The 18,903-nt window shown below is 39.5% G+C and overlaps 1 protein-coding gene across 1 annotated transcript; it reads right to left on the bottom strand.

Moving 5' to 3' along the window:
* Positions 1-1,465: 1,465 nt before the first annotated feature.
* ptpn1 (protein tyrosine phosphatase non-receptor type 1) lies at positions 1,466-18,903 on the bottom strand. The gene is made up of 10 exons (XM_061735294.1): positions 18,850-18,903; positions 18,450-18,708; positions 16,950-17,040; positions 16,056-16,156; positions 12,062-12,160; positions 10,816-10,953; positions 10,039-10,248; positions 8,665-8,826; positions 8,416-8,576; positions 1,466-3,453 (listed from the first exon to the last, which is right to left on the bottom strand). The coding sequence occupies exons 2-10, from the start codon at positions 18,504-18,506 to the stop codon at positions 3,162-3,164; spliced, it is 1,311 nt and encodes a 436-aa protein (XP_061591278.1). The 5' UTR covers positions 18,507-18,708; positions 18,850-18,903; the 3' UTR covers positions 1,466-3,161.

The raw sequence follows: 18,903 nt of genomic DNA, 5'->3' as shown, positions 1-18,903 counted from the left end.
CGATGGAGTTTTCTCAAGCACTGAATGTGTCTACGGACATGTTCATCTGTGTTTTACAGACAACTTCCCACTGATGTTAGCGCTGACTCTGAAATGGCCATAAACCCATTCAAGTCGTGTGTCATGAAACAGTTTGGACATCAAACTTCCATGCTTTTGCGTAATACATGCTGTAGAGGAATAAAACATTTAAAAAAAAGTCTTGAACAATGATGGCTGCTTTGAGAAAGTCCAGAACAAATATTGGAAGTGAACAAAAATTAAACATTAAAGAAAGAAAACAAAAACTCTTTGCATAAACAGTGGCAATAAGAATTTGAACCACTGGAGAGAAATATTTCCACATTTTTGCCTTGCAGTCCCAAACCCCCTCAAACCTGAAGGCAGTATAGCTGCTAAGGAACAAATACTCTCAGTTCTGGTCCTCTGAAAGTAGAAATATAATAATGTGTAAACCCCAACACCGTGGAGAAAACAGGAAAGAGTGGGCTGCAACTTAGAGCCAATACTTCATATTTACTGAGTAGAGAGGAGCATTGCAGTCCCACAGAGCCACCATGTGGTGCTTTTAAAACAGCCACATCCTGCAGCCCGTGAAGCGCTTTCACCCCATTAAGAGAGGTAAGTCAACTATAACAGTAAGAGGATAATAATCACCAAAGGTTTTGTTTTTGTGGAGCTATTTTAGTGCCTGGCCTTGACAATGTTCCAAGATAAACCATTCACAGTTTTAGAAAGTTACAGATATGGACCCAGTGGGAAAATACTTCAGGCTAAATAGAGTGGGACCTAAAGAATATTCCTGCAAACATCTGTATGGGACAAAAAGGGTTAGATGCTCGGTTCTGAGGAAGGTCACAATAAATACTGACTTTTGCTTTTATTCAAATCAGTTTTATAATAGCCAATTCCAATTATTAAAAAGTAAAAACAACAGGACAATAATTGATCTATTATTTTCTATTTGTATCTAAATAAACTGAATGAAAAATACATTTGGAAAGTCATTAAAACTGAACAATCGAAACACAGACTAAGGATGCCTACATTTACTATATTACTATGCTATTTTAAACCATAATCTTATGTTAAAAGTTTGGACTTAAGTAACTGAAATGCTCATTTGAAGACATAAATTCTGTAAAAATGTAGTTTTCTTATAGTGGCTGTATTATAGTCTGGATACGCAATCCTTCAGGTTTCAGGCTCTTCCATCGCTGTGATCTCAGCAGTCAGCATCCGTATGAGCTGAAAATCTGCAACAATTTCTAACTCATTTACTTGCAACGCATATGAAGGAAACTGCAGGACAGCGGTTGAGTACTTTGGCCTTGCTTGTGTAAATTAAATATACTTTTAAATATACATAAATATACATTTCCTACATCACTAATATATCACCGTTCTTATTCAAACTGAAGAACTTGTCTATCGAACAATCCTGTTACAGAAAGAACACAACACGTTTTTGATTATTTTTAATTTATTTAAAAAGAAAAACAACAAATATATATAAAAAAGGTTTTGAGCTCAGCATAACGTTAGAAAAACAGGAAACCTGGTGCAACTGGTGCACAGATGCTGAGAATAACCCATTACTAAAGCAGGAAAAGAACTCAGCACAATTAAACCTGATTTGACAGACATATATACACAGATATACATATGTGTGTGTATATATCTATATCTATATATATATATATATATATATACATACATATATATACACACACATGTATATATAAATTTAACAATGGTGTGTCCCTGGAGAGACATTCATACATTCTACAGAACGGTACAGCTGTCAAAGTGATGAACTTTGTCAAGTCCCAAAGGTAAACGAATGGCAGCAGCTTAACTAATCTCTTGACTCAAAAATGCGACATGCTTTTGTAAAAAGAAAAGAAAAGAATACTGACGGCTCAGAGCCACACCATGATACATTGAATATTCAGTACAGTGTTTCGTTTTCATCCCTGCGCTGGTGTGTTGTTTTTGGTTTGGTTTGTTAGAAATCCCTGGTTCCCTGCTCAGAACTTATCTCATAACATAAAGGGCAGCACAATATGTTCCGTTATTCATTTTTAATTGCTTTGTGTTTCTGATCATTTGCTGGCACACGTGCATGAATTGTACACTTTTCACTTTCAACAGAAATCAGCTGCCTCCAGGTTGTGTTGACACATCTGATGTATTCTTTCTGAGGACAGCATCCAAAACCAGGTGTTACAACATTTCTCTAATGCCAATATGACTAAGCAAGGCGACTGGAGGAGAAACTGTTTGATGGCCTGGAAGAGAACATAGGGGGACCCACAGGGCACCCCATCTACATCACATTCGTCTCACCGTAAACGTTACATTAGTTTGTCATGAAACACACTGAACTCACACAATTAGCTTTGCAAGTGTTCAGATGCATGAAAACGTGTACGACTGCACTCAACCAGTAACCACAGGCCATGGGAGATGACATCACATTTCAGAAACCTGCATATAATGGGCATGAAGTTGCTTCTTTCCAAATTTCACCCACATCCACTCAAGTGCTGGGTTAAGTAGCATCCCATAGTTACAGGACAGTTCCTCCCTTCAGACTGGCTCTTCAGAAATGTGGCTCATTCATTTTCAACCCATTTTTAATCAAAACAAAGAAAATCTGAAATCACAAATGGACACATGATTTAAGGATAAAAACAGAAAAACACACATTCAGGTGTCATTTTAGTAAATACGAAAGGAGAGATGTCATAAAATGGGCAGAGAGGTCATTCATCCTGGTTCACAGACCAGGAGCATCAAAACAGAACAAACTCTTTTCTATTACAGTGATGTGTGATGTATGCTGGGTCTGTGTTTAAGTCGGCACACATGTTTGGGATGAGGCACCTTAAAAAAAAAACAAAAAAAAACGGAGGCCCTGAGCACCCACGATGGCAAACGGAAGGAACTTCTGGATGGGTAATGAGCGGCACCCAACCGCTCCCCGCACTGCATTCATCAAACTAATACACAGAAACCTGAATCTGCTGAACACAAAACAGTCCACTCGGTCGCAGAAACGAAGCAGGCTGACTGGCCAGCCGAGTCCACTTTGAAACATTTGTGGAGACAGTGAGCAAAAAAAAAAAAAAAAAAAAAAAGAGGGGGCGAGACAAACATCAGTGGAAATAGGCTCGATAGCAAACGTAAGCGCTGAGCATCAGCACCGTGCACAGGCACACATTGGTTAGTAGAGGGGACCAGGTCCCCGGCGAAGGCGAGCTTTCCTCTGGCTGCTCCGCCGCGGCGGGAAGTTCCAGCTCCCCCGTCTCCTGCTTCTGCTGGGATCTGTTGGGAGCTTTGGAGGTAGGGGGTTGGATTCCCAGAGCCCCGGGCCCCTGATCGGCCCCTTCGGGAGGAGGCTGGGGGACGCCGATGTTCCTCTTCCGCAGCTCCACGTTTGGTGAGAACCTAAACGCGGAAACATCAGAACAGAGTCAACATCTCTCTTTGGTTTAGTATTTGATGAATACGACATGACGAGAAACAGGCGATACCAGATGCAAATCCAGGTATCCGATTACTATCAAATTTATGTACACACGACTGAGGTCTGAAACCTATTTGATAATATCAAAATCCATGCATTTTTGTACTGCTTGCATGTCTTCTGTTGATATCCAATCTAGGGCTGGGCGATATATCAAGATTTTAATATATATCGATATATTTTCAAACGCGATATGGTACGAGACAGTATCGTTTATATCGATTTAAAAAAAATAATAATAATTTTTTTTTCTATGATTTTGATATAGCTTATTTTGTGACAAATTGACTTTGTTTTATTTGAGATTTGCACAAATGTTTTGTTATTTCCACAACTGTCAACCTCAGTGGAAAAGTCTGCCTGTTACTGTCTACATTGTATTAATTGCACAGTGTATTTTAATTTAATTGTTATACAGGAAAGGGATATTTGTTTTATTTTATTCAAGAAGCATTTTTATTCTATATATGCAGGCAGTTTATTTTTATTTCATTTGTTTTATACATGTTGATATTGTGCAGACCTCTGTTAATAAAGGTACCTGTGTGACATTTGGCACGAGGCTTTGTATTAAAACTGACTGTTTTTTTAAGGGTTTGCCTCAGAAAAAATTAAGCTAACAGAGATGCTATGCTATAATGCTTTGGGGGAAACCCCAATTATGGCACAGAAAAAATATCGATATATATCGAGTATCGCCATTCAGCTAGAAAAAACCGAGATATGACTTTTGGTCCATATCGCCCAGCCCTAATCCAATCTGTGCCACATGGGAGGGGCAGGAGAAAAAGAAAACACTTGAACTGTGCAACTTAAATACAGCGGAAAAGACAACACAGTTAGCACATTCATTCTTAATGACATAAACACTTACGTCTACTTGCATATATTTAGACGAAATCATTTTCAAAGCAAAGTAATTTCAGTTTAAATAATGCAATGTGTTTTAGTTCATTTTTCTTTCTAAGTCAGCCCTGATAACGTCATACATTTACCACAAAAGGTAAGGAAATTTGTGTTTGGCAGATTATTTAACAATGCCTCTTGGCAATTAATCTTATACAAGTTTGAAAGTCCGTTTACCTACCTTTTAAACGGCTCCACTGTAAGGAACAGTGAGCGGCAGAGCAGAGTATGTGGGTTGCATCCATCAAAAACTTGCCAAGAAGCATTTGTTACAAAAAAGAAATACTTTACCTAACACAAATGTCCTTACTTTTTGTGGTGAGTTTATATATAAACAAATAAAATACTGGACATACTGGACGAGCAATATCTTATCCACCTTTCAGATATTGGTCATGCAGCAGCTCTGCAATTATCAATCTGCTGACCTACAGTGAGTCTGAATGACAGCTTGATGGCAGGCTGTCATTTAGACGGACTGTAGGTCAGTTCAAAGTTAATGCCCTCACCACTTTATTCAGACAGCGCTGGTATGTGTGTTTCCTTTGGCGGTACAAGCAGTTGGAGTTTTCATTAACAGCAAAGGCTTAATCTCATTAAGTAGGTGACTAGGGGTGGGACGATACGGGTAAGTCCCAATTCGATACTTTGGCGATATGTGGCCTAGGATATCGATAATATCACGATATTTTCGATATTCGATATATCGATATATCGATATATCGGTAAGAGCGATATATCACGATATATGGGACTGAAAAAGAAAAAATACCTATAAAAAGGAAAACGTCTGTAGTTATGCATTTATTCAATGCTAAAACTTCATACAAGAAAGTGCATTTGTATATTTCCTCACTGTCTCCTAGGCTTGTAAATGTAAACACTGTACAGCTGGACAAATTAAAGTGCATGAACATTAATAACATGTTTTATATAAACCAAGACAGTGCACTGCTTTGTTTCTAATACTGAAAAGTCAGTAAGCAACTTCATTTTGCACAGTACCTCACTGCCTCCTAGGGCTGGGTATCTATTAAAATGTCAAGAATTGATCCGATTCTTAAGATTCAGAATCTATTATCACCATTTGATTCGATTTGATCCGATATTGATGTGTATTAGTGTTATTAAAAAAAATGTTTGCGCTGTTGCCTGAATTATATGACTGTAAAATAACTAGTGAAATAATACTTTCACAAATAATTATTGTGAAATAACTAAGAAATAACTCAAATAGGCTTTTCAATATGCCTTCTTTTCCAATATCCTTTTAGCCTGTCTAATTTATTCTGTCACCACACACACATATTGCCATGAAGCATCAGGCATTTTTCACTTATCATGACAAACTGTATCCGATAACAGAAGAAACCAAACAAGCTATAATAAATATAAATAATATGAACTTCATTGAACTAATATAACATTTTGAAATTTAAGCTGAAATATCCAAAGCACTGAACACTGGTTTTGCAGGGGTGGGCGTGTGTCTGTGTCCGTGTCGTGTGTAAAGGCTGATTTATGGTTCCGCGTTACACCAACGCAGATTTACGTCGTAAGGTACGCGGCGACACGCACCGTACTGTACGCGTCGCCGCGTACCCTACGGCGTAGGTTTTGCGTTGGTGTAACGCGAGCCGCTCTCCTCACGTGGAGCGCGAGCGGAGCGGGGTCCGTTTCTTAACGCAGCTGGTTGTCTGTGTGAGCGGACATTAACGCACATGGCAGCTTAAACACCAGTAACTTCCAGCATTAACAGTGCTGCTCAGCCCGCTGTCTGTACGAAGTAACCATGGATGTATTATGGAAGTAACCCGTGGTTCTGTATTTTCTGAGCTGGTTTCTCAGGCGGCCGCTTTGATATGTTTGTTTTGTTCACGAGGGCAGCGGGGGCGGGCGGGGCAGAGCTTGAACAATAGTGCGGTGACAACCGCGTAAACCATTATGTGTGTTGTAATAAAATATCGATATTAGCAGACAGTATATCGATTATTTATTGAAACAGAGAGCACAACAATATATTGAAATATCGATTTTTTTTCCCACCCCTATAGGTGACGTTATAAACAACTCTGACATCTCACTTAAAAGCTTTTCACAGTCATACGAGTGATCGTTGTAACCTCTGGCTCAACCGTCTTCAGCTGCATCTCTGCTGGTCTGTTTGGCGTCAGGCAGAGGAGACATGCTACAGCTTGACCAAAATACCGTGGAACTCATCTAAGAGCTTGTTTTTTTTTTTAAACTCATCTGGCACATGTGCTATGGGAAAGAAAGAAGAAAAAGAAAACGGTAGGATTCCTCTGAAAAGACGTTATATATCAAATGTACCTGCAGCTGCTGGAAGTGTATCCTCCTTAATACGGCTGGATTCAGCTCAGATTTGCCCCATGTTGACACTTCGTGTTACAAGGCAGATTGGCATCTCGCTTTTACAGAAAAGTGACCGAGGTACAGATTTAGGGATGTCGCAGACGGGTTCAATTACTATCAGCCAATGACAAGGAGAGCCTGAAAGGGTTCTGGACAATTTGTTGTGCCGTACCGGCACGTTCTGCACGTTGGCACTCAAGCTGAATCTGGAGAAACCCTTGTACAAAACATGTAAACGGGGTCTATGCTGAAAACCTGGGAGGCAACAGTGCTATTCACTGTATCACCATATCACCTAATAAACATCTATTTCATAGGGTTTCTAGGGGTGTAACAATATATCGTGCCACGAAATTTTGCGATACAAAAACGTCACGAAACGTGTCGTGGAGGTGACAAAGTGTATCGCAATATTGGGTTATTAATATTAATCTATTGTGCTGACTAGTAATGCGCCTCGACCCGCAGACCAAAATCTTCCTCCGCTCAGAAGAAACTAGTACCGTTTTGGTCCCGATCACGGGACTATTGCAGGGTTTTGAGCTCTGAACTTTTACTTATGTAAGGCTGGTGTAGAGTTAAGCCTTACCTTATTAAATTAAACCTTTTTCGGGTCGTGAGTAGGATAAACACGGGGACAACTTCTGCTGAGTTCCAGTGTACTTTACTGTCCCTCAACAGTGTAGGATTTTAGAACATCAACACAGCACCTAGTGCCGTACTGTGGCGTATCACTCCGCCCAATCTAAAACAGACTAATCACTACAGATAAACTGACTAGTGTCATTATAGTCCCTGATTTACATCAGAATATAAAGAATAGATTTATAAAATAATGAACCCTGAATTACCAAAATAACCTTCGTAACAAAAATAAATCTCCTCTTACATTTATAAGGTGAGCATGAATCTGTTTTATGATGTAAAATTGTATGTATTTATTTACTTTTTTTATTTATTTAAATTTAGTTGTTAAATTTCTGGAAAAGAAAAAAGTCAAATCATACATGAGAGAAACTATTCAGTTTGTGGCAAAATATTTGTAGGAAACTGAAGATGCATAATGCAAACCTGACATTTACTTTTAGTTCAGTTTGTGGAAAATGTTTGGCCTGGCTTTCTCTTTAAAACTTAAACAGTTATAAAGCATTACAAACTGTAACAATAGGGCAAACGTACAGCATTGTTTTGTATTTTGTGTCTTTCAAATAAAAGACAATTTTTTCCAGTCATATGTTCCTCATTCAAGGTTGTTAAAAAAATACTGCTATAATATCGTATCGTTATCGTGACCTCAATATCGTGTATCGTATCGTGAGATTAGTGTATCGTTACACCCCTAATGGTTTCTAGGCTGAATTTACACAGAGAAGTTGCCACAGTATTTTTTACAAAGAGATAAAATAATATGCAGCTATTTAAACTTTAACAGCGCCAGCTGGTTGAGATTCAGCCATTTTAGTTCAACCGCTTTCAATTCATTGTTTTTTTTTGTTTTTTTTTGCTCTATGAAACAAAATGAAAATTACAAGAACTGACAGCTTTGGTTTCTGAACAATCAATAATAGTGTTTGTAAAGCTTAAAACATGAAAGGAGTTATTACCCAAGACTGCAGATCTCCATGGGCTGGATCATCTCAACATGTTCAGGGGAAGAGGATGGCTCAACCTTTCCACAGTAAAGGTCTCTGGGAGGAGGGAGAGGAGGAGGTGGGCTGAACTCTGGAGGATCATCGTCTTCATTTGACAGTTCTTTCCAGGACTCCTTAAGAGAAAAATGCTTTGCTTTATTATTAAAATTCCTTAATCTGAGAAGACGGTGCACCAAATTAAATTTGTGAGGAGAGTCGTGCCTGCAGAGATGTGTCTCCCTTGATGTACTTGGCACCTTCAATTACAGCCAGGTAGGAGAAGCGAAGCTGATCTGCCGTCTGTATCAAGCCCATTCGATGGCGGCGCATCTCTAACAGCACATCCCGGATGCGCACTGAAGACGGGTCCTTACGAAGGGACATCTACACACAACAGCAAAGGATCAATAAGTGAGTCTTAGGGGTGTAACAATATATCATGCCACAAAATTTCACGATACAAAAACGTCACAATACGTGTCGTGGAGGTGACAAAGTGTATCGCGATATTGGGTTATTAATATTAATCTATTTTGTTGACTAGTAACGCGCATCCGACCGCGCCTCGACCCACGGACCAAAATCTTCCTCCGCTCAGAAGAAACTAGTACCGTTTTGCGGTCCCGATCACGGGACTCTTGCAGGGTTTTGAGCTGTGAACTTTTAAGTCTGGTGTAGAGTTAAGCCTTACCTTATTAAATTAAACCTTTTTGGGGTGGTGAGTAGGATAAACACGGGGACAACTTCTGCTGAGTTCCAGTGTACTTTAATGTCCCTCAACAGCGTAGGATTTTAGAACATCAACACAGCACCTAGTGCCGTACTGTGGCGTATCACTCCGCCCAATCTAAAACAGACTAATCACTACAGATAAACTGACTAGTGTCATTATAGTCCCTGATTTACATCAGAATATAAAGAATATATTTATAAAATAATATAAAAAATAATGAACCCTGAATTACCAAAATAACCTTCTTAACAAAAATAAATCTCCTCTTACACTTACAAGGTGAGCATGAATCAATCTTTTTTATGATGTAAAATTGTATGTATTTATTTACTTTTATTTATTTATTTAATTTTAGTTGTTAAATTTCTGGAAAAGAAAAAAGTCAAATCATACATGAGAGAAACTATTCAGTTTGTAGCAAAATATTTGTACTTGTAAGAAACTGAAGATGCATAATGCAAACCTGACATTTACTTTTAGTTCAGTTTGTGGAAAATGGTTGGCCTGGCTTTCTCTTTAAAACTTAAACAGTTATAAAGCATTACAAACTGTAACAATAGGGCAAACGCACAGTATTGTTTTGTATTTTGTGTCTTTCAAAATAAAAGACTATTTTTTCCAGTCATATGTTCCTCATTCAAGGTTGTTAAAAAAATACTGCTATAATATCGTATCGTTATCGTGACCTCAATATCGTGTATCGTACCGTATCGTGAGATTAGTGTATCGTTACACCCCTAGTGAGTCTGTACATTTTTCATTTGACTGAACAATCAAAGCTTTGCTTCTTCATATTCTGTTGAACAGCTTTTGCTGCTTGTATGTACAATATAATTAGTACAAGAGAAATATTCTGTACGAACCAACAAGAGACAGGTGTCCACGAGACAGAAGGTTCCCGAGCGTCCAATGCCGGCACTGCAGTGGACGACCACTGGTCCCTGGTCGGAATTCAGACAACCTGACTCCCGCACCTTGAACAGGAAGTTAAGGAAGGATGCAGGAGACTCCGGTACCCCGAAATCAGGCCAAGTGGTATAGTGGAAATGTAAAATCTCACGCGTCTCCTGAGTCTGTAAAAACAATAAGACATGCAGGAGGAAGAGGGATAAAACCTCAATTACAAATAAATGTGAGCTTGTGCAAATGTAGAAACATGTATATGCACTTATATTGGTGATATGCATATAAAAATGTGTGTGCAGTACAAATTATGGAATGAAAAGACAGTAAAGTAAAGCCATAATGTCAGCAAATTTGTAACTGAGATTACACAGATTAGAGAACTCAGGAAAAGGAAATTAATTGTATGTGATGTTGCAGTTCTCGAATCATCATCCGACCAAATTAAGTTTGGTGAATTTAATTTGCCAAATGCTCTTTGTTCACAGTAAAAGATCCTGGTCAGGGGTTTAAAAGAGATTCAAAAACAAAAACATCTTATCCATAAGCATATCAGTAAGATTTCCCATCACCAAAGATCTGAAAAACATTCATATTCATGAACGTTACTTGTAGCTGCAGGTATTAAAACACCCACAAATAAATAAACAAATTATTTTTGGTTGGTATGTGTATTTGGAAACAAAGAAAATAATAAATCTTTTTATAGGCTTTTATAAACCAGAAAGGCGACTTACAGACAGATTTTCCAACTCCAGCTGACGGACTGTGTAGTAAGATTTGATATCCTCTGAGACGAGGTTAAGCTTGAAATTGCTATCTTCAAAGATGGCGTCTCTCTCTTCTCTCTGTGGCCAATACTGCGCACATTTGATCTGAGAACAAATGAAGGTGCATGTTACACAATTTAACATGAGAACATGTAAAGTGTTAGGATCTCTGGGAAAATGAGGCATGAAAACAGTCCCGAACAAAAGCTCCTTTTAGACGTGCCACTGCTTTCTATTAATCTGGTGTCATCTAAGCTGCTGTCGTGTGTAAAGGAGCAGCACTGGGACTCGACCGGGCTTAGTTACCGTATTTTCTACACTATAAGGCGCACCGCATTATAAGACGCACCTTCAATGAATGACGTATTTTAAAACTTTTTCCATATATAAGGCGCACTGCATTATAAGGTGCACTAAATATCTGGTAAAATACCGTACTATAGTGGCTGGGGTTGAGTTACGTATCTACCTGATGGAGCTGCGCTACAGGAAATGCTACAAAATCCTACAGCAAATGCAAAAAAAAAAAAAGAAAAAAAGACTGTATTTCAAACGTTATTAACATGATAAAAAACAGCTTTGCTTCATCTCGTCAAAGTCGCCATTATGCGAGTCAGCATTGCTAATGTTGTCTTGAACGTCTGTGACGATTTCTGACGTTTTTAGCGCCATTACTTCGGCGACACCAACTACATTACCCACAATCCCCCTGACTACAGTAACAGAAATGACCGTAATGATCATATATCCGGTTTTTGAGAAAATGAAAGGCTTTTAGGTGCGCCTTATAGTGCGGAAAATACGGTACATACATGTCATCATTTAAACAGAGCAGCAGTCACACTGACACAGCAGCAATGGGTTGATCTGGCTTCTGATCAGCTGCTTAAAAAAACATTAAAGATTGTATAATTCTGCATCAACATCCTTTCTCCACAATTCTACCTAGAATAAATAGCTGCAGAAAATAAGTAAAAAAGAAAAAAAAGCATTTGAGCTGCTCCTCCGGCCCTTTTCCTGACCTATTGTAAATATTTTCATCTCCTCCCATCCTCCACTATTCTAACATAACGCAGTGCGTTTGCTTCATATGAACCTTAATGAAAAGACGGCCTACTTCTTAATAACTGAATGCAATCGTTTTAACAAAGCGATGAGGCCGTGTCTAAAACGGGTCTTAAAGTACATTGTAAGGAAGAAAACCAGTGCTTACAGATCCTTTCTCTATGACTCGATTCAGCATCACCACGCCGCGGGTGTTCTGCTCCCACACCATCTCCCAGAAATGGCCACATGTACTTGGAAGGGGTCCCTTAAATGAAAAAATAATGAAGTCATCATTAAAAAAAAATATTGCTTTGTATTCCAGAAATATAACAGTTTTTATATTTAGAGATGGACTGATTTTTATGAAGCACAAGGTAAGTTTTTTGACAAATGTAACCTTATCCTAAGCCTAACATCATCCTGGAAGAAAGTGATTTTACCTTGTATGCATGTTTTAGGGGTTAAAGGTTTTGCAGGAGAAGTCTGTTATTCACTCCTCTACAATGTTCTGCAGACGGGAAGTCTCAGCACAACCCAAAAGTAACAATGAATGGTTTTTGCATGCAAACAGATAAACCAGTTTCTAGCTAGTTTCTGCAGAGGGTCTGGAGTTCAACGTAGAGGAATGGATAATAGATGGCTCTCCAACAAAGTGTATCCTCAACACACAAGAGTCTGTGTTGTTTTTTCTTCTTTTCCTCTTTGTCTGGCTTTTTTTTCCCCTCTCTCTTCCTAAAAAGGAGACTGAGGCAAGTTCATGTTAAGTTGGTACAATCGGTCCACAGGATTACAATTTTTTTTCTCCTACACCGTCAGCCATAGAGGGATCATGCTGGGATTGGTGCAGATTTATACCACACAGGTAACATGTAACGAGCCTTGTGCTGCTCATGGGGCGCTGCCACAACTAAACATGCTCCCAGATACACTGCAGCACGCCTCGGTTTGAATCCCAGTCACTGCATGTCCAGCCTCCTACTCTCTCCTGCTTTTTTAATCTATCTTTGAAAAACAAAGGCCAAAATAGTCTATAAAAACATAATGTTAAAAGTGTGCATCTTGACAAATATTGCTGGTTCATATCTCTCGGTTGTGTGTGTGTGTGTGTGTGTGTGTATATACATACATACATATATGTGATGATAAATAACTAATTTTAAAATCAAGAGTGTTTTTACTTCTCAACATCTAATCCAGGTTTTCTGCTGGTTAACTGTACTGATCACTTGCCAACATAGATAACCAAACCCAGGGAAGTAATACATATACCTTCATAACTTGTTTTGCATCAGCATTGTTAACCACTCGATGGCTGCATTTTATTAAATAACGTCTTAAAGACAAATATGCATTTAAAAGAAGACAGAAATATATCCTCAGATGCATGTTCCCTCACAGATACTGCAGATATTGGGAACTACACTCAGTGTAGATTTGAAAACTAAAGCGGTACTTACAAATAGGAAGTGAGCCATTCACAGCGTGCCTTAAACGGCACACTAGAATTTCCACTGAGCTCATTTGGTTTCACCTGCCACCTGTAACAGGCACCAGAATCTCCAACTGCTGCAGCTAATATACCCTATACATTTTTTACCTAACATTCACCAGGAGGTGGAACCAAAACAACAATGCTGGGAAATTAAAAAATGTTCAGTTTTTTATGTTCAATAAATATTTTCTACCTTGTAATTTGGAAAAGATTTTTTTCTTTGAAAAGCATGCCTAAATCAAATTCATTTGATTTATGCAATGGTGAAAAAATTGGCAAAATAAATGAAAAACTGCGAAGAACCATGTTCGGTATTGTTCGGTATTCGGCCAAGTGTTTATTATTATTTTCTTTTTCGGTTTCGGCCACAAATTTTCATTTCGGTGCATCACTATTTAGCAGTTGCATTGTTTACAGCGGACATATGTGGGTGAAGATGGCTGAAAACCAAAGTCCCACAACTGTTCCAGAACATGACACAGGGGAACTTTCCACACAACCGTGTCGGTTGTGTGGAAATTCTTTGGCTTTAAAAAAGACAACGTCCAACAAACAACAATCATCTGCAAGTGTTGTAAAGCTAAAGTTGTAGCCGCGGGAGGAAACACTAGCAACTTGCTCCACCACCTCAGCCGCAAACATGTGATAGAATATCAAGAATGCATGAAGCTGAGATCTGCGTCCACCACGTCTACAGGTAACACTAGAAGTGCGGGAGAAAAGTCAGACAACACTTAAAGTCTTTAAGTGTTGTCTGACTGATTCTCTCACTTCATTAGAATCATAAGTGCCGCCACCTCATTGTAAACGGCATCATTTTGTGAGGCCATGCAAACCTGTATTTATACTAGTGTGGACATTAATGTTTTTCTACAATATTTCCTCCTCATGACAGTAAAATAGGCCATTCTAAGCCAATTTACTGCAGCAATTCCTTTCCAAATCATTAGAAAATGTGGCTAACACCCAGTTGTGCATGAAAAAAAAATACTGTGATATACCATGAAACCGATATAATTTTGAAAAATACCGTGATATACATTTTTGGTCATACCGCCCAGCACTACTAACAGTCTTGAACACTATTGTCAGCTCTCTATTCAAATAAGTAGCTTTTACTCAAGTTTTATTTGGCGCTTAAATACTGGCGTTCTGTAACATTTCTGTAAAAGTGAGTCACCAATTTCACTCCACTGGCTTTTACATCCTGGCCCAAGGAAACGGGGAAAATCTTGTAAACGTGTGTCCTTAAGTACATGAAACCGGCATTCTGAAACCTGGACTAGTGTGTGTGAAACGAGGCGGAAAAGAGTCAATCACGTTCATTACGCTCATATTATTAATTCTTTTTTTAAACAGCGGAAGAGAAGATGCTGTCAGCTTTCTTCGTATTGTGACGGCCTATTTAACAGGAGCGCGTGTAAGCGTACACGCGCAATTGCACAGGAGAGTGTGTGTGTGTGTGTGTGTGTGTGTGTGAGACGCTGATGTGGAGAATCTGATCGGGAAGGTTTGAACAGTGTAACAGATGGATTCAGCTGCCTGTACAGCATCAGTACAGTCAATAATGTTCGGATCTCGAGATTTGGGTCGATTGCTGCTCGTGTTTTGGTCGGCTCCGTGTTTTGTTTGTGGTTTTTGTTGCAGATTTCCAGTGCTTGACGTGTGTCTCAGTGTGTTCCTGCTTCCTGGATTGGCAGTGGAAGTGTCCTGGTCTTCCTCACCAGCTGGAATTGTCCACGTCTTCCTCACCAGCTGGAATTGTCCACGTCTTCCTCACCAGCTGGAAGTGTCCTGGTCTTCCTCACCAGCTGGAAGTGTTTGCGTCTTCCTCACCAGCTGGAAGTGTTTGCGTCTTCCTCACCAGCTGGAATTGTCCAGGTCTTCCTCACCAGCTGGAAGTGTCCTGGTCTTCCTCACCAGCTGGAAGTGTTTGCGTCTTCCTCACCAGCTGGAAGTGTCCAGGTCTTCCTCACAAGCTGGAAGTGCCCAGGTCTTCCTCACCAGCTGGAAGTGTCTGGGTCTTCCTCACCAGCTGGAAGTGTCTGGGTCTTCCTCACCAGCTGGAAGTGTTTGCGTCTTCCTCACCAGCTGGAATTGTCCAGGTCTTCCTCACCAGCTGGAATTGTCCAGGTCTTCCTCACCAGCTGGAAGTGTCCAGGTCTTCCTCACCAGCTGGAAGTGTCCAGGTCTTCCTCACCAGCTGGAAGTGTCCAGGTCTTCCTCACCAGCTGGAAGTGTTTGCTTCTTCCTCACCAGCTGGAAGTGTCCAGGTCTTCCTCACCAGCTGGAAGTGTCCAGGTCTTCCTCACCAGCTGTTTCATTTTTGGGTGGGTTTTAACCGTGAGCGCTGCTCATCCCTAGAGCGAAGTGCGACTCTGTTCTTCAGCTATAGTCGGCACACGTACTACATGATCAGAAAGTTGTTAAATTCTCATTTTGGTCTTCCTCAGGAGGCGGAAAAAAAAGAGGTGATCAGATGTTACGGCTTTCAGGAAAGCAGCTCTTACTGTACGTACAGGCATCGTGACTGCCAGAAGGGGACAAAGAAATGCCAGTACGTAAACGCCTTTCCAGGTACATTCATCAGATGTGTTTGCAATTAAAGATAGTCTCCGTTATCACACTCAAAAAAAAAAAAAGACATTGAGAGAAAAATGAATCTTACCTGAGTAAGAATATAGTTCCTCTGCGTCTCCTCTACTGTTATAAGGCTGGCATTTATGTAATCATTCGTACCCAGCTGCAGGCAAATTCTGCTGTGGTCAACTGTGAAAATGGAAAAGAAAAAAGAGAATGAAAAATACACGTTTTTTTCATATGTAGCAACTGCACGACTACACGCAAGTCTCATACCAACACGATTACCGGGAACAGAGTGCCTGTGAACAAGCTGAAGACCTTACAACTGAGAGGTGAACCATTACAGTAAAAGAACCTCTTTGTTAAACGTAAACAGCATGAACAAGTTTCATGTTCCTTATTTTCACATCTTGTCAAAGGAGAATAAGAAAAAAATGGTAACCATTTGCAAAACCACGTTACTCAATTTGCATATCAGTGTGTAAAAGTGGAAACCACCTAAGTTCAGGCGGTGGACTGAGATATTTTTATTTTATGAAAAAATAATTCACCTAGAATACAAAGATGTGCCCTGAAAAATTATTTTAACATGGAAAGACACAAAAGTGGTAGAATGTACTGTTTCTGCAAGGATTAAAAAAATTATAATCAAGCAAAAGATACATAATTAAAAGCCTTAGTATTGTGTCCTAGTAAGTGTTTTAAGGAATATAAAAGATGAACTAAGAGAACAAATGAGGTACTGAAGCTTAAATGTGTTTTTTGATGAAGAGAGAAACGAAAATAGGAATGTGTATGAATAAATCTCACTAAATCTAATACCACTCATCAACAGATGTTACTTTTACTGTTACTGACTGGACATTAGTTCAAGGACACTATTAACGGTACACCATGTTGATAATCCAAGCTGCCATGGACATAAAGGAGTTTTCAATCTTTACAATGTTTGCACCAATATAAGCGAATATCATCTTACACGGGCTGACATCTCTGTAACGGTTCCGTGTCTTGTTTTCGGGTAATTTGGCAACCTTGCAAGGGAGTTCACACGACTGTTGGCGAATATCCTGCACAAAATAAAATTAAAACATTTATTTCAACAGCACTTTTCTTCTTTCTTAACACTTTATGTGTCTGTTTAATCCATATAACTCAATAAAATTAAGTGTGAAGAATCCTTCCTGAACTGAATTCTGCAGAAACACTTCTGTAAAACATCTGTCATGTTCTCTCACTATCACACGTGCGTGGGTGGGTGTGAACGATAAACAGTTAAACACGGCAGCTTTCGACAAGACCATAATAAGGTTAGAAGACTGATAAAGTGACAACCAATAAGATATAATTAATTAATATTTTCGAGGTGAGAATAAGGATCTAATGATATCTGGGACATATTTAACAACATATGAGCAACAACATGGACAGTTGGTGTGCAGTATCAGAAATCTACAGGGTTCCTACACATTTTTCCAGGTCAAGTTCAAGCACTTTTCAAGCACTTTCAAGGGTCATTTTCAAAATCTCCAAGCACCTTATCGCTGGGGTAAAATATCTACAGGAATATATATACTCATAATTATTTTTTCCGCTTTTTATCACAATGATGTACATTGTATTGCGCTGTAAACATCTAGTTTCATCTTACTGGTTTTATTTCTCCTTGTAATAACTAAACTATAGGCTACAGTCTGATCCCAATTTTGTGAAAGCACTTAAATTAAAATTCAAGCACTTTTCAAGCCTTGAAAACACAACATTGAAATTCAAGCACTTTCAAGGATTTCAAGCCCCCGTAGGAACCCTGAATGTAATTATTTGTGAAATGAATCATAAGAAACTACAGGTTCTTCTAAAATGAGGTGGAATGTCACTTATTGGATATAAATAAAGTATATGTAAAGTACAAATATTTGTGATCTGTACTGAAGTAGAATATAAGGGTAACACTAGTTACCCTTATAGGTAGCACTAGTTTATCAACTAACTTTTAGTGAGTCATCATTTTTTAATAAATTGGTGTGTCTCTAATGTGCATGTTCTTCACTTATTTTCAGTAATAATTACAATTCACACACACTTTATTCTATCATGGCAGGATTTTTAATCAAGTAGCTGTTGACTGATTTTCTGTTCACTAATCATTCAAGTTCATCATCAAGTTCTTCACATTTCAATGGGACTTTTGTCAGGTGTGTAAAAAAATTAATTGTTTGTAATGAAATGGATTTCAAGGATTTCCAGCAGTAGGAACCTGAATGTAGCAGCTCCTGCTGGGACGTGCTGGGGCTTAACACCTCATGAATGATTGAAATGATCCGAGCACAGTGGGATAAAAAGTTTAAAATAACACCAACAGTACCAACAGCAATAACAGTAATAATAAATACCTAACAGAGACCCGTCTCTGCCCTGTAAAGCTGACTGGGCTGTAGTTTGGCGACAGTGACAGGAGTTTCACCTGGTCCGGTCCTACCTGGTACACGGCGCTCCAGCTGCCGCTGCCGTCGATCTCCACGAACTCGCCCTCCATCGAGACTCTTCCGCGGCCACGGCTCCTCTCCGAGACGGCAGACCCCCGGGCTCCCCGGGGACAGAACTAGACCGTAGTTAAACAGTTTCCTGCTCTGGCAGCCCGGTGCTCGGCGGCGGGGATCGTCAGTGCGGTGGATTACAGTCGGCCTGCTGGAGCGGAAACGCGGCTCCTCCTACACGGGGACGCCGCCGTCCTTGGGCTGAAACAGGAAAAAAGAGAAGCGCGGCCGCTTTACAAGTGACAAGACCCCGCTCTTTGTCCTCCTTTTGGGAAATGTGATGTATAAGTTTTTTCGTCAGATACGGGAAGTAATACTGTTGGAACCAAACAGTCACTTTACCATTCTCACAGCGTTAGCAGGCATCGGCAGGCGGGAGCGCGCAAGCGGGGGCGC

The sequence above is a fragment of the Cololabis saira genome, chromosome 12 (assembly GCF_033807715.1).
Source record: "Cololabis saira isolate AMF1-May2022 chromosome 12, fColSai1.1, whole genome shotgun sequence".
NCBI lineage: Eukaryota > Metazoa > Chordata > Actinopteri > Beloniformes > Belonidae > Cololabis > Cololabis saira.
This window is presented reverse-complemented; position numbering and strand designations above follow the sequence as displayed.

Coding starts and splice junctions, on each gene's coding strand:
- ptpn1 (XM_061735294.1), bottom strand. CDS start 18,506: ATGGAGGGCGAGTTCGTGGAGATCGACGGCAGCGGCAGCTGGAGCGCC. Junction 17,041..18,449: donor GCTGGAGCGCCGTGTACCAG/GTAGGACCGGAC, acceptor TATTTTGTGCAG/GATATTCGCCAACAGTCGTG. Junction 3,454..8,415: donor ATGGAGATCTGCAGTCTTGG/GTAATAACTCCT, acceptor TTCCGCGTTTAG/GTTCTCACCAAACGTGGAGC.